At 32.8% G+C, this 17,450-nt stretch overlaps 1 protein-coding gene across 2 annotated transcripts in view; it reads left to right on the top strand.

Moving 5' to 3' along the window:
* LOC148275868 (dual specificity protein phosphatase Mpk3-like) overlaps positions 1-11,361 on the top strand; it is a 66,307-nt gene extending 54,946 nt beyond the window's left edge. The window contains exons 4-6 of one of the 2 annotated variants that reach the window (XM_088235102.1): positions 196-334; positions 674-909; positions 4,215-11,361. In XM_088235102.1, coding sequence (XP_088091228.1) covers positions 196-334; positions 674-909; positions 4,215-4,427 — 588 coding nt within the window. In that variant the 3' untranslated portion in view covers positions 4,428-11,361. Of the gene's footprint in view, positions 1-195; positions 335-673; positions 914-4,214 lie in introns of both variants that reach the window. The other variant, XM_088235103.1, reaches the window with a different exon arrangement.
* Positions 11,362-17,450: the final 6,089 nt, after the last annotated feature.

Below are 17,450 nucleotides of genomic sequence, written 5' to 3' on the forward strand. Positions count from 1 at the left end.
CCAGAACCACTTTTTTGGATACCAGTGTATTTATTTTGACAGCGGTCTCTTTTTCTTTTTTAGATTGTTTAACAAAATCTGAATTATTCCATATTTCAGATAGTTTATTATCTTCCGTGCACCAGGATTTTTAGTTGTCAAAGGCATTTCTATTATTCATGTTATGTTACAATGAGATATTCTTATTGTTTTCAGTATGTGTTAAATGTGACCCCGGATCTTCCCAATGTTTTTGAATCAGCTGATGGAGATATGAATTATTTGAAGATTCCCATAGCGGATCACTGGAACCAAAATCTCGCTACATATTTTCCTCAGGCAATTCAGTTTATTGGTAAGAAACAAACCCTTGGTATAGTCATTAAACTTCAATTAGCATTATTGTTAAATCTCTTTCTCATTATAATTGAGGCCACAAAATGTTTCCTATGAATGGTAAATCAAACTCACTCTGATAGTCCCACCTAATCTGATCTGCTCCTCTTTAAAATAGGGTTCGCACAAGTACGGGACACATTGTCCTGTCCCAGTATCGAACCTATTATCACTGGACTGAGACATTGTATTGTGGATTACCGCCGGATAGTGGATTATTCCCACCGCCGCGCTGTGAACCCAGCTTAAACTGCGAACAATAGAGCAGTTTTCACTTAGCAGTATGTCTAATCCACAGAGGAAGGTGTGTCTTCCAACCGAGGCGTGCTCGTGCACTGCGTGGCTGGGATTAGCCGCTCCGTGACGGTGACGGTAGCCTACTTAATGCAGCGTCACCGCCTGAGCCTGAACGACGCCTTCATGCTTGTGCGTTCGCGCAAGGCGGACGTGGCACCCAACTTCCACTTCATGCGCCAACTGCACTGCTTTGAGAGGGACCTTGGCCTGGATACCGTTTCACGCAGCCTGAGCCAGGTTGGTATGTGTTTTTTTGGCCTCTTCTGCACAATACTTATATTTAAGCACTGGGAAAATCATTTATATTCAGACTTCCTAAGCATTAAGCGTGTTTCAAATGTGATAGTCAGTTCGAGCTTTTTTAGCATTCACGATAATTGCATGTGGAAGTTTGGTTATATGTTCCCAATTTTTCCATTCAAAACTTTGTTTATTCAACTTTTCTTCTGTTTTATTATCAAGTTCCTTTTTGTATTTTTACTTTCTTATATTATTTGTATAAAATATTATCTGCTATTCCCGTCTTTATTTTCATTTCTGTCTCATTATTAATTTAGTTTATCCACACTGTTTTCAAATGTAGAATCTACAAGGGAGAGTCAAATTATTTACTTTCGTCATAATATTTGATTTGATTATTTTTTTTGCACCACAACAGGCCAGGAGGCCCAATAACAGTGGTGAATTACTTCACAGAATACCCAGGTTTGAGAAAAATCACAGTGTAATTTTTGTGTTCTCACCGGGAATCGAACCCGGAACCTTCCGTGCGTGAGTCAAGCGTCTTGACCACTCCACTACGGAGGCCGCCGAGGTTGTCATATGCCTGTTATGTATATATATATATATATATATATATGTATAGTGTTAAACCCTTTGCCTACCCCTATAGAGAAATGGTGTGGTGGTAGTATTTTTTGAATCAATACGGTTTTCGCGAAAGGAAGGGGGGAAGCGCAAGATGCAGTATTCATTTACTCCACATTCCAGGCATCACAGTCCGCAAGTGTATGGGCGTCTGCAATATGTCACAAACAGTTGTTGTCTCACCTGAGGTGAACACATGGAAAACTTCCTTGCAATCATATTTGCACAAACAGAGATTGCTCGTCTCTGTCGCTCAATACCTAAGTCATCTTTCAGGTCAGGTGTAAAGATATGGTCCAGGTAGGTATTTAAATTTGAGAGACAAACTCTAAATAAGCAGAAGGAACAAAATCTCAGTAGTTTTTCTTTGAGAAAATCGTAATCTCTGATTTTTTATCATTATTTTTTTTACCCCTCACTGATACAGAGAAGTTTACGGAGTGCTCTAAATTATATAAATATATACAGGGTGTTCTTTAAACCCTGTCACATCTGAAACCACAATGATCAGTTTGAGCAAGAAGACATATCGGCACATTAAAATAATTTTTTAGAACGAATAAAATTTACAAAAATAAAGTATCAATTTAAACAACTGGTTGCTTACTTCTGCAGGGGAAAAACTAAGAGGGGGGAGTCTGATACACTGTCAACCGCGCGGCCATGAAATATTTCTTTAAATATGCTAATGTGTCTTCTTGCCCATACTAATCATTGTGGTTTCGGATGTGACAGGGTTTAAAGGACACCTGTATTAGCCATAAAGGAAAACCATATCCACGTAGCTTATATTATTTATACATTCATTACCAATATATTGCAACCATATTCTGATTCATTTAATTTATCCATAAGCGCGTTTGTGTAGATGTTAATAGTGAACTCCTATTTTTCTGTAAATAAATTTTAGAACAAAAAAAAAGATATCTTTTGACCCTCCCTCGTTTATTAACTAATTCCTTTCCTTTTGCCTATATTCTACTGAATCTCTGATTCAGTTCAGAACGTGGTTTATTTAAAGTTAATTATCCTGTGTATGATCTTTTTATATAAGTTGAATTATTTTAAAATATATCAAAACCTTTTTAGCATGTTGTATTATGTTGTAACATCATTCAATAAGTTTGTAGAATGACATAGTTGGGGTCACTATTGACAAATCCATATGATTTTTAGGAAGCACCTACAAATAATGTGTCAAAATTTTATTACAATCTGAGGGTTCACACGTTATAGTGGTTTTAGTGACGCTACTTTTGTAATTTTAAAAACAATGGAAAAAACTGAATTTCATGTGTTGACAAAGCATTGCTTTTTAGCGGGAAAAAATAGCATTCAAGCAAAGAAATGGCTTGACAAAAGTTATTTGGACTCTCCTCCATCAAGACAAATAGTAGAGAAGTGGTTTGTTGTTTTTGAACACTCTGGTCGCCTAGATTCGGCAGTTGTTCCAGAAAACATAAAAAAGTGCACAAATGGCTGACCATAAATTGAAGTTCCGTGAGATTGATGACACCTTGAAGATATCAGACGGCAGTGTCAACATTTGTCTATGAGAAGTGCGTACCGCGTTTGCTTACAGTTGATCAAATACAACGCGTTGACAATTCAGAGCGGTGTTTGGAGCTGTTTCAGCGCAATATAAATACGCCAATTGGCAATGGATGAAACATGGATCCATCACTACACTCCGGAGTTAAATCGACATTCAACTGAGTGGACGGCAGATCTCAAATATCAAGTGGTAAGGTTTTGGCCTCCGTATTTTGGGATGCGTACGGTATTTAATCATTGATTACGGAAGAACTATCAATAGCGAATATTATATGGCATTATTGGTGCGTTCGATAGAAGAAATTGTGGAAAAATGACTCCAAATGAAGAAGAAAAAAGTCCTCTTTCACCAAGACAATGTACCGTGTCACAAGTCGATGGTGACAATGGCTAAATTGCATGAGTTGAACTTCGAATCGCTGTATTCTCCAGATTTGGTCCCCAACAACTATTGGCTGTTCGCAGACCTCAAAAAGATGGTCCAGGGAAAGAGATTTGACTCTAACCAAGAAGAAGTGATTGCCGAAACTGAGAGGTCAAAGATAAATCGTTCTACAAAAATGACAAAGAAATGTGTTGAAGTGAATGTATCACTCTTGAAGGAGACTGTGTTGATGAATAAAGTCTAATTTTGCCTAAGAGTTTGTTGTTTTATTAGTCATCCTACGAACTTATTGATTGAATGATGTAATATTGTGTTGTATCACCCAAGTAGACAATCTTTATTTTTTTATAAAATTTATATTTGAAGCACTAACTTTGTGATTATTCTTAAATAAATAAAATAAAAAACAACTTTTAATTTTTTAATTATTTTTTTATTATTTAAGACAATATTTTAATTATACTCGCTGTTTCATATATACATGTACATAGAGGCTAAAGAAAAAATTGGGTGGATTGATAATTTTGTATGTTATGGGAAATATATGTATTTAAAGTACTTTTATTATTTTATATAACTTTCGAGTGTTTCAAAACAAATTTTGTAAATTATTTTCATTTTCCTATAGCAGATAGATAATATATTGTTTCTATTGTATTGTATTCCAAATATATTTGTTATTAAGACTGAAGAAGCGAATGACGGACACGCTGTAGTGGATTTATTCTCTGTTCAGGTTCTTGAGGAGATCGGAGTAGGCAGCACGGGAGGAATGTCAAAGCGCCAGGACTCGGTGGAAGGCCGCGGGCCGCCCGACTCGGGCTTCGACAGGCGCACGCCAGGCAGCGCGGGACTCGTGCGAGCCCCCCGCCCCCCGAGTGTGGGGCTCAGCCCCGACTCGGGCATCGAGTTCGACCGCTGGGGCGGGCCGCACGATACACCGCAATGACAGTTCTTCCACCGGCTGGAAGAGGCCGACTAATAGACTTCTCCCGAGGGCAGTTTCCCTTCCTACTACCCAACCTCGCTGGTGTTTCTCTCTTTAAAGACTCCCCATTCGGTGGCCTATTCCCTCAGTTGTCTCCCCACTGGACTCGAACAAGTGACGACTAGAACCTGCAAATGTGCTGAATAGTCTCGAAGTGCATACTAGTGTGCCTGTATGAATACTATATAGATCGGCGCGATTTCATCTACTATATTTACCCTTTTGGAAATGTCAGTTTGTTGTTGTCGTTTTATAACACTTAACATAGTATTTATACAAACTGATAAATTCCGACTAACTTTCTTTGAACACGATAATAAATATATGATTAGTTAATAATTCCAATTACGTCTACCTCTGAATATGTATTCTATAATTCACACTTTGCCTGGGCATTACATCGGTGGCCACCATCTTGTGGCTTACCCGCACTTTCTGTATATTATAGACTTTTACTTACAGTGTGGGATGTATTCCAACAAGTATTGCGTAATTGTTTAGAAAATTCATAGTAAATAAAGTTAAGCTTCGATCAAACTCTTCCACGTGATGTACCTAATAAGACAACCATTCTAAGAGTGTTTTATTTTTTTACATACATATTTTTTAATATTCTATATTTTTTTCTCCAAATGTTTATATTTCTTCCCTCTGGTTGAGGAAAACAGTTTGTGCAAATTGTTTAATAAGATTTTTACTATCCGTACTGTACACATACAGCGCACAAAATGTGTTACTTCTATAGGACATAGTTGAAAGTCGATCTTCATTGTAATAACTGCCGAGCATACTCGGGCAGCTATCTTGTGTGAAAATTCCCCCACACCTGAGATAACTCAGGCAAACTTTACCCGCAGAAAAGACCGCTCTCAAATATGGTGAAACATGAAAAAATTGTAAAAATAAATAATGCTACCAGCCATGAGGTTTTTTTTTCTAGTTCTTTGCATTTAAAGCATTATTAACCTGTCCGGGAGCGAGTTTCCGCGGACAAAACTGTATCTGGGGAGTGTTTTTTATATATTTTTTTTACTTTTTATAATTTTATATCTTTGTAGCAAAATGTTGTCGGTAAAACAGAACATTAATCCTAAGTGTGGTTTTAGGGTTCAAAAATACAACCACAGATGGCAGTACAAGTGCCATTTTAGAAATAAATGTCACTGGGCTTTAGTTATAAGCGCGGACATACATGTATGTCGATACTTCTTTGAGGAAAGTTTTGTTTGGCGACTATGTACGGCTATAATCCTGGACAGGTTAATTATGATGAATAAAAATGAATATATTTTATTTCTTGACCCACACTACGCATCATAATATCAACTTTCAGTTCCATTTTGGGCCCAAAATAGCTTTTATGAAGGATATAATTATACATCATGTTCATTAAATCAAATTCATTCAAAAAGTTTAAAGAAGCAGTTTAATAAACTTATAAATATAAAAGAACCTGTGTAATGTTTTAGTAGCCTATACCATTTTATATAATCAAATGGTTTTCATTCATATTAAATTATCGCTTTATTTCCAGTATTTAAGTGACATCCATCCTTTATCCTCTATGCATTTTTGTTCAGGTATCTTGGAAAGTACAGCCTTAATGTCAAATTTAATTAAACAGAAATGTAGATCATGTGAATTACCGTCAGATGGCATTATTAGTTTTAAATACATAAAAATTGACATCCACCCTTTATATCCTGTACCCTCCATATTCATTGTGTAAAGCAGTGTTTTTCAACCTCTTTGAATATGCGACCCGTTTACGAGTAAAACAAAATTAGGCACCCCCAGAACCTTTATTTTACTATATTACTCGTATACCGGTGATTTCAACAATGGCATATTTTATTTTCTTTATATTATTATTAATCGAGAAATCTAGTGCAAGGTAGAAAGAAGCAGTAGCGAGATCTTGAATTTTCATACGGCATGCTTAAATTGGAATTTAATTTGCATAAGATTAACATTTTCTAGATGAAGAAAACAGAAGCTTTAAAGTTATTAGTGTCATTCGCCGCATCCTACCTGCAGTATGTGAACTAACCTTCTCTTCAATGGCGGACATAAAAACTAAAAACAGACATCGACTCCAATAGAGAAATATCACTTTTTTAAAAACATTTTTGAAGTAATAAAGGTCTATGAAATACTGTTCAATAAAAAATAATTTCTTACTAATTATTAGTTGCATAAAAAAGATTTTTAAATTGTAATTTTGAATTCCCGCAAAAACGGTCATTCCATTGGATATTTCCTTCTTTCGCAAACGTTTGGACATACTCAAAACATTGTTGGCTTTAATCAAGTTATCTCTAGTGATTAATGATGATAAAGTACAAGTATATTACAGAGCAGACTTAAAATAACTTAGCTTTTTCATAGATATTATCAAATCACATTTTTTACATTGAATTTGATAAGCACAAAATTATATGATTAAGTAGATATGTTATCTTTGCTGTCTTTTTATGACTCAAAGGAAATTAATAGTCAACTGATATTAATTTAAACAGAGGTGGAGAACCTTTTTGAAAATATAATATGGAAGTCTAGGTATTTAAAGGGATTACGACCTGTCATTAACTAGTTTAATTCATTGCTTAACAAACTGTGTAGCATTCACTATTCTGGCTAATTTTGGATGTACATGTTTCTCCATTGATTCCATCTGCTGATTTTTGTCTTCATTTAGATTTATGCTGTCCTTTCCATCTGCGATGGGTCTCCGTTTCCAAGTCTGAGGGAAACGGAGAGGAAGACCCACGGTCTTTAACCTCCAAGCGAGTATGGCTGTACTATTTATGCATAAAGGAGTATGTACGTACATTGTATGGCGTCGGTTGTCAAAAATCTTCCATTTAATTTATTCATAAAACTGACATGGCGACGTCTTCTATAGATGATTGGTGTAAATATTTCCAAGAAAAATTTCTTTAATTTTTAACTCAACTACAGCAACTAATTTTTCTCCCAAAAACTCACTCTCTTAAAACCTAAAAAGGTTCAAACAGTTTTGGGTGTGTGGAGGGAGTGCTTTCACTTATATTTTTGTGAATTAAAAGAGCTGTTGAAATTTTTTCACCATATTAATCACCTCTTGAAATATCTGTCAATCATAAAGGGTTTCCAGTCTACAAAGCTTTGGAAAATTAAATATATTTTTTAAATTCATCGACTTCAAGACGCTCACTAAATATAAATATAGTACCTACCTATGTTTCGGAAGAAACTAGGCACTTTATTGCTGTTAAATAAGGTTTTTGTGAAAAAAATATTGATATACTGTGTAAAAGTGATTGATTTTAATTGTTCTTTATGTTAATTTGTCAAAACAACAAATATATCATTGAATATTTACATTATTTTTATATTTTATTTAATCACACGTGTTTTAATAATAAGCCTTCATATTTTGTATGGTAAATAAAAAAACTAAACAATTATTTATTAATATGTGATGTATCATCTGAATAGAATCTGATTTTGAAATGTGCAGCACGGTTTCTGCTTCAACATACTTATTGATTTTAAAATTTATTTATAGTCTGAGTAATTACTAATATTTATTCAGTAATAATTATAAACATAATAAAATTATCATTTCAGATGTTATGCATTTAAAAAATACCTTTAGGTAAAATGATATACTTTTTCTATCATATTTTGAGATAATTTATAATTATGTTTATTATGAAAACCATTATATATGTTAATTCTAAAAATAAGCATTTATTCTGTTACAAAATACAAATTTATTTATGTTCTGTGATTTCATTATTTTGATATCCATTTTACTTAAAATTTACAAAACCCACAGAGTAATAATTTTATTTAGTGAATATTAAAGTTATTTAGTCATGTTTAAATTATAATTCATTTGTTCGTGGATACAGTTGTGATTGCTAGTGCTGTCAATGCGACAAAATTAAATACATAGATAAGCCATTATATACTAGTTTCAATTTTACCCCTGATTTTAGCCAGCTTCACCTGTACGCGCCAATATTTTCATGATACCTCTAGCGTGCTTACAGCGTATTGGCCTATCTGATGTGGTATTTTCATTTGAAATATTTCAATTTTGAGGCCATTTTCTAAAAAGTCATAATTAACTGCTAGAAAATCGGGAACCTTGTACCCCTGATCTGTGAGTTTGCAACACTACTATCGTAAGGAAAGTTTTTCATAATAACATTAAATTGTAAAAGTCATTCCATCTTTCAGCTGTATGTTAGATCAATTATGTATTCAATCGAAGGTTATCTCAATTACGATAATTAAAATAAATGATTTCATCAAAATTACAAGTTGTAAAGGACTTCTTCTCAGTTGTTTGCTCTTGGCAGAGCAGCCATGGTCACGTTGGCAGGAGGAAAGCACGTCATTATGATCTGCCTCCATCCGCTTCTATCTTCAGTGTTTCTGAAGGCCTCCTGAAGAGAGACGCCAGTCGTTTCTGTCACAGAGTCTGTCCATCTGGTAAGACTTCTTCCTCGAGATTAAGTTTCCTCTACTTGTCTTTGTACCACAATTTTTTCCATATTGTCTCTTAACGTGGCTGAAGTATCCGAGAACACGGATTTGTACCGTGGAAGAAAGACGCTGTTCAATACCCAGCTCTCGGATTATAGAGATATTAATCCTATGGGCTTTCCATGGTATCCGCAGCATTTCAAAGGCGTCTATCTTTCCTCGTTCTCTTTTAGGGTCCATGTTTCTGTGGCGTACATGAATATAGAAAAAAATGGGTTTTGGCCATCTTTATTTTTGTAGACTTTGTGGTAACGAGGGTTGCCTTTTATATTTAGGGATTAAAGTAAAAAAAAACAAAAATTTATTATCAAAAATGGCTGTTTTGTTTTTTGAAATATTCTCCACGATGATTAATACACTTTTGCATCCGTTTGAACCAATTTTCGAAGCACTTTTGCCACTCAGACTGAGGTACCTCTGAAACATGCATTTTGAATGCATCAAACGCTTCTTCAGGCACCGAAAAATGTTAATCTCGCAATTTATTTTTGATGTTCGGGAATAAAAAGAAGTTATTGGGTGCCAAATCAGGACCAAATGGCGGATGACTCATTAATTTGAATTTTCGACCGGTTAAATATCCAATTGTTTCGCATTGTCGAGGTGGAGAATGATCTTTATTCAACAGTTGGTTTTTATTGTTTCTGTGCAGACTTCTGGCAATCAAATGGTTGTTTACCATTCAGAATTGACCGTTTTACGTTGCACTAAAGGTACGGTTGCGACAGTTTTTGTAAAAAAATAGGCGACCATTTGTTTTGAAGTGCTTCGTCCGCAAACAACTTTTGTTGGATTTCGCTCATCTTGAAACACCCATACCGTTGACTGCTGTTTCGTTTCATATGAATTAATATATCGAAGATTCGTCACATGTTCATATAATATTGAAAGTATGCTGGTCCCGCTAATGCCCAAGGATGCCTGAATCTCAGGGTAAGTCAAATGACGATCTTCCATTCTCAGTTGATGCACAGCATCAATGTTTTTCGGAACAACCGATTTTGGACGACCTTCATGAAATTTGTCATTGAGCGAACCGCGGCCACAATTGAATTCCTTATACCATCGATAAATACCGGTCTTTGATGGTGCTTCATCGTCAAAGGTTGAATTCAGTTCATCAATGCACTGTTGAGTTAATCCACGTCGAAAGTTTATACGAAAGAAGAAACGAAGAAAATAATCACACGAAAATGTTCACATTTTAATTCCATTTTTGCACTGATATCAAATTTTGAAATAACAATAACAATTGAAAATAGCGACCATAAAAAAAACTTTCCTAATAAATATAGCTTCTAAAATATCAAAGTCTACGATAGAAGTGCCAGTTCCCAGATAGCAGGCACCGGTGTTGCCAAATCTCAAAATATAAAAGGCAACCTTCGTGTTGCTAATTAGTATTTGTTTAGTTTCTTCATCGCAGAGCGAGCCATAGCATTTCATCTCTCGATTTCAGCAACACACCCACCTGTGTTTACTATCGTTGAGCCCAGATAAATATATCCATTAACAACCTCGCAATTCCCAATTTGAGTTATTTACAGTCTATTTTTATTTCATCGGCCAATTATCATTTTGGTCTTTTCCTTGTAGATTTCAAAGCCAAAATTATTGCTAATATTTTCTAGTAAAGAGAGAAGTTCGTTTCTCATCTATCTCAAATTCTCAAAATCGCGTATCTCAAATTCAATATTCGTCTTATAAAGGACTATGTGGTCTAATAGAGTTATTATTGTTGTCTATACATACATATATTATGTATGTAGGTATTTATGACAACACTTTGTCGAGTTCTATTTTAATTAATGAATTTGTATGTGTTAACAACCCATAAATATAACTATTTTAATATTTTAACGTTTTGGAAGCATACTTGTCTAAAATATTCAACATTCATTTGGTTTGTGATTTTACAATCAAAGAGAGAAACCAACTACAGTAGGGTTAGCAAACTATTTAGCTGAGTGATTTTATCGAAACAAATTGTTTCCAGGAATTAATTTAATTATCTCAATTGGCATATTTTCTGGTAAGTTAATTTAATTTGATTAATTCATGTGATATTTTACATGCCACCCGGTAATATAAAACTTGAGGTTGAATGCAACATAATAATTTTTCATGTGCCAAAATGTTCTATGAAAGAATGTTAATTGTACAAAATATGACTAAACAAATAATATTGATTTGTTTAGTTATATTTAGTAAGAAGTGAGCAAGATAAGTGTTCTTAACACCATTTTCTTATTCAATTCTTGTTTATATTGTAAATAATAATGTTTAAATTCAATAATAGTTATGTTTGCACTTATGTTTTAACTTATAATATAAATAAATGATTCAAAATAATAAAGTTGTTTTATTTTATAATGCAATATTGACTGATATTTAGGATGTATGAAAAAAGAGAGTTAGAAGGCAGGAGTAAGGAAGAGAGAATAGAAAAAACAATAATAATTTTTGACTTTTCTCCAATCTAAAATTGTATACTTACATACCAGGTGTATGCATAAGTCTTTTCCGGTTTCACTAAGAGATGGCGCCTCCGAACAGTACGTAGCGTATGAATTTGACACTACGTCAGTTTGTTAACCTACAAACACGTACAAGTTGAGTCCGTCAAACAATTGCGTCTGTGTTGTATCGTTCAGTGATCATGTCGACGTTTGTGCCTGAAAAAGAACATTTGCGGCGCGCATTGCTTTTTTTATTTAATCAAACTAAAAAGTCTGTGGAAAGTCATCGATTAGAACTTGTGGGACATGGTTTTGACAATTTTAAAGTGGTGATTTCAATGTGAAAGACAGTGCGCGCTCTGGTAGATCACAAAAGTGCGAAGACAAGCAATTGCAGGTGTTACTGGAAGATAACCCAACTCAAACTCAACAGCATAAGAAACAACCAGCAGACGTTTATGAGCACTGGGGAAGATCAATAAACTCGGTAAATGGGTCGAGAAGACGCAAGAAACACAATTTTTATGGCATGGTACTCATAACTTACTTGAAAGATGGGTGAAGTGTGTAGAAGCCGATGGCCAATATTTTGAATAAACAAAAAATAAATTTCCCTTGCAAATTACGTGTTTTCTTTGCCACAAAAACCGGCAAAAACTTATACATACACCTGGTACATCTCGTCGGGGTCGTAGAACAAAGACGGGTGTGCAAAAAAATGCGACATTTAATTTTAGGTTTCTGTACCTGAGAGCCAAAACATCTTAAACGCCATTGTGGGCTAAAATGACTTAAGTACAGTTCTGCCATCACCCGCATGTTATCCTTAATGCTACAAAGTCTCAAGCTTTAATTCATTATGGTTATGGAAATAGGTGGTGATATAATGTCTTAAATGCGGAAATAGTTGAGGGCTAAAACGTTGTAATACAGGCCCTGATCTACCAAAACAACCTTAAAAAATCCCAACAATAATCAGCTCTGAAGCTTGTTAAGAATATAATTCAAAGAGGAAAGAGGATAAAACCGAAAGAGAATAAAAAGAAAGAAAAGAAAATAAGCGGATTCGTGAACAAAATAAGAAACCAAAACAAATTAAGTTGGGTAATAAAACAAAAAGGGTGCTTATAGAATGCTCTTCTAGTGACTCATCTATGTCGATAGCTTTAGAATGTGAACTTGAAAGTCGTAATGGACGCTCTATCTTCATGAGTTAAAGATTTTGTCTCTTTTAAATATGACGGAGAATTATTTCCTGGACGAGTTTTGCAGGTAGATTAGAATGCAGCGCAAGCAATGCTTGGTATTGGCACATAAACTTGGCCCGCAATCCCTGATGCATCTTGGTATAATTATAATAAATATACCATCTGTAATCGTGGACGCTGATCGATATGAAGTTGATTTTGACTAGAATTTTAATTTTAGTGAAACGGTGTACATATATTTTTTAATCGTGTTGATTTACGTACTTTATGTTAATATTCATGTAAGAACACAAAATATTCAGAAATATCATGCAGCATGTTTTTTTGTTTAAATAATAAATATTTTCTGACTGTCAGTTATTAGTTCCATATGTGCCAGTTATTGTAGAGAGGTATTGGTATTGTAAACAATGTTTTTAGTTTAATAAAAATAAAATGTTAGTGTAATTATTTGTTTTATTTTTTTACAGCCATCAGAAATGTATTATTTACGTATTGAAAAAAAAAAAGTAAAAATGGAAGGATCAACAACGGATGAGGTTTGATTTTTCTTAAGCTACCAGGTATTACTCCTTAGATATGCGAGTTATTCATAAACAAAATAAAATATTGAGATTACAATATTCCTATATAGCAATGTAGGGCATGATATTAAATTTACATAAATTAATACAATTAACTTTTTAAAAAGATTGGTAGATATCTATATGTAAATATATGTACCAACTCGAACAGAATTTTTGGTATGTAATAACTAAATAAAAAAGCTGATACAGCTTGCTTCAATAGACCTATATAACACATTTAAATTGTTAAGCTAAAGTCACAATAATCATAAGTATGTACATATCACACCTCCGATAATAACTAAAAAAAAACAGATATTGAGTTAAATATACAGAATAATTTTTGAAAAAAACTCTCCACTTAATGGTATTATGATGACTTACATTAACACTTAATTGAACGCGGCCATTCTGAAACAGTGTCATATTTTTTTATGTAATAGTGTGAGAAATCCAAATACATATGTATTTCACATTGGCATTGCTTTAAAAGGTGAAAAGAAAAACGAAAAACTAAATAAAGATAACATTAAAGACAACATGTAATTTTATAATAGTTTTTAGGCTTTCTTGGAAATAGTTTTTTTGAGTAATGACTCTATTTTATCGGATGTGCGATGTGAATAAAAGATACAAAATATAATAAACTACAAAACATAATAAACTACATAATAGATGTGAAACTGACAGGTGGCATTTTAAAATTTATATGTGACAATAATTAAAAAAATATATATATTTATTTTTAAATACTTGAAGATAGACATTTTAAAAGTCGGAATAATCAGCGGGCGTGTATGAAAATATGTATGAATGTAGAGGAAGCGAGATCTGCATACAAATATAGAGTGATATGGCATTCTATCCTCTCCGCCTACCCTTATGGGGAAGTGGCGCGATGGTTTGTTTCTAGACCTACAATATGGGCTTTTTTCAATACGTTCGCTGTGCATTGTTACATAATACATTAGGGTTGTTTTTTCTATTATTGTAGGAATAATCCCACGATATTGTCTATTTCTCCCAATATCCTATATCCCATTTGGTAAAGAGATTGAGAATTCGTTAACACATTTTTTTTGCTTGCTTTATTTTTAATGGAAACCATTAAATTCAAGTCCAAAAAGACTGCGCTAAAATAAAACTTTAGGAATGGAGTTTCAATATAGGATTAAACTAAGATAAAATTCAGCTACATGTTTTAAAGCTATTGGTTTACAACTTGTTTAAAGTAGATTTGGATTTTAAAATACTTAATTTATCTATACACGGCATTTCTGCCATTTACATAACATATTATTGAAAGAGTGTTCATAAAATAATACAAAATGAGATATTAATACATACACATATATATAGAAACAAAAACTTACATATTTTACACTTGGCAGTTTTAGACATTAGTCATTATATCGTTACAATGGAATTCCGTCAAGAATTGTCAACAAATAACTTAAATCAAAAAGTAAAATAATGCGATGTCGAGTGATGCTTTTGGTAGTTTCATGTGTGATTCAGGAATAAATAAATATTTTGAATACGTCCAAACGTTTTTAGACAAGGCAGTTTGTAGATTCCACTCCCTGGGGAGTTATCAAAATTGAAATTCGCCGCAACAAAAAGAAAAAAAACATCTTCAAAGGTAATAAGGAAGTTCAGGCAATTACAGGTAAAATAAAATGTCTCAGAGAGTGAAATATTTCAGCCAGATAAATCTCTGATATATTAACACATCATCAGATGAATGTTCTTTACATTCAGATGAAAATGGTCTATTTGATTATTTTTTGGTTTGTACCTATAATAATTATGATAAATTGTTGGAATGTATAATGGAAGATCTATCATATCTTTTTTTGCACTGGTAAATAATTTTTTTGATGGGTAAAATGGATCCTGTTGAATGTGATATAAATTATTAATCTTCTTTTTAATTAGGTTCACAATAACGGAACCACCAATTTCTTAAATTTAATTGTGCAAGCTGATTCTTTTCAAAACGTAGCCATCTGATATTGAGCAAGCTAAAGCTATAATCACAAGTAGTTTTCTTCCAATTTGTTATTGCATTTTGTAATGCATAAAATATTCCCCCATCTCTTTGTTATTTGATAATCTTAATTCTCGAAAAAATGAATTAAAACAACAATTAAACATTTGAACAAACTCGAAATATTATAATTAAACCAACTGGTCCGAGTAGTATTAAAATTTCAATTCATGTGAAATAATTCAATCAGATGAATCTCTTAACACTAATATAAAGGTTTCAGCTTGATTACTTCACAAAACCAACACATGGAAGAGTTGAAGAAATGTGGATGTTCGAACAAAGACAGAATGGTGAATATTACACAATGTATGACTTCCATATCTCTATTGCAATAAATTTCCATACTCTATCTAAGTAGACGAACTTATTTATTGTAAAATATGTGTATTTTAGTCGTATCAAAACCATAAAAGTGATAAGATTTATATAATGAATAACTACTGATAGAAAATTTATCCGAAATAAATCACATAGAAATGTATAACTTATTATTTATATATATTAGGCGCATTCCTTAAATATGTGAGCAGCACATTCTTTAAAAATTGAGGAGCAATATATTTTGATATTGAACAAAATTATAAGTGTGAAAAAAAAACAAATATTCTTAGAATTACCACAGAAAACATTCCAGCACACGTGATTCCCAAATTCGAAAAATACTTTTACTATATATACCTACGTATGGCCCCGATAGTATTCATGGATACGCCGGACACTGCTCTTAAAGTTGATTCTAGTTCTATTGGAAAGATTATAATTCTGCGCATATATATGCAGTTCATAAACTTGGCATGTTGTTCTACGAGACGCATCAGATGACAGCATCCAATTTGTGCAATGCAAAGATAAAAAACAACTGTTTTAAGATACAAGTATAAATTGTGAAATAACATATCATTGAAATCTGTCGGAGGTCTTGGACATCTTGTTTGGGTATTGTAATGTTTACAGCTTCACTACACTACACGTGCTTGCCCTCCATCAATTTATAGACAATCAACAATGAATTATTGTTATTAAAGTGGATAATATATAGCGCCATTTTCATAATATAAAACGTCAAGGATGCTTTACAAAAGTGATTACATGCAATATTTCATTCAATTTGACTTGAAATGTAAAACTTTTCAGTAAACAATTTAGTTTTTGTCATCATATGCTAAGGATTTATTCAAATTTCAGTATTCTGATAGTCATTGTAATTATTAAAAATAGTAGAGAATTGCAAGTACAGTAAAACTCCAATTATCAAAGTGAGTGCCAGACGTTTATCCGGATATGAAGAAATCCGGATAATCGGATTAACCACTAAATTAAGGCACTGTTTTGAAAGAAAATACTACTTAATTCTCTAGACAGTGATATTATTGATCTATATAGATAGTGTATATAAAACTGTGTTTTATGTTTTCTTACTGTTTTGGATTGTATTAACTGATATTATGATTTGTCACAAAAATGTTTTCTTTTTATGTACAGTCCCAAATGAGTTTTTTTTATAACTCTTGGGAGTATAATATTTTGTTCATGTACTGTATGTTTTATTAATAATAAAAAAATAAACTTAACAATCTTTCAGCTCCATAATTATAGTCCTTAAAATATAGCTTGATTAGAATAACAGCTGTCAAACTAATTTCATTGGTGATGGGAAATTACTGATCACTGATCAAATCGATTTTATCAGTTATTTCATGCAATCATGAAACTCTGTTTCCGAAAATTGATATAAAAAATGCAAAAAAAAGCGTGTTTAACACAATTATTCACCAAAAAATGAGACATTTATACTTGTTTCATGAACAACATCAAATTAATTATTTTTTTATCCGATCAATTTGTCCCATCTCTACGTTTTTGCAAAATGATGTAACCTTGTAGGAACATCATTAATAATTAGGTTTGTTTTAGTTTTCTTTTAATTTTAAAGCTGATTTTATATATTACTGTTGATTTATGTTTCAAGCATTGTATTAAAAAAAAAAATTAACACGCCAGATACAAATGATTTTTCGTGTGTCAATATAAATAACTCCTTTGACATTACTACAAAGTTATGTCGTCACTTATCTGACAACTGTCATTCTAATCATGTTACATTTTAAGGACTTTAATTAAAACTTTGTGAGAGTTTACATAAACACTTATTTTTCTCA

The sequence above is a fragment of the Micrasema longulum genome, unplaced genomic scaffold (genome assembly GCF_059751315.1).
Source record: "Micrasema longulum isolate JH-2025_06_02 unplaced genomic scaffold, ASM5975131v1 h1tg001328l, whole genome shotgun sequence".
Lineage (NCBI taxonomy): Eukaryota > Metazoa > Arthropoda > Insecta > Trichoptera > Brachycentridae > Micrasema > Micrasema longulum.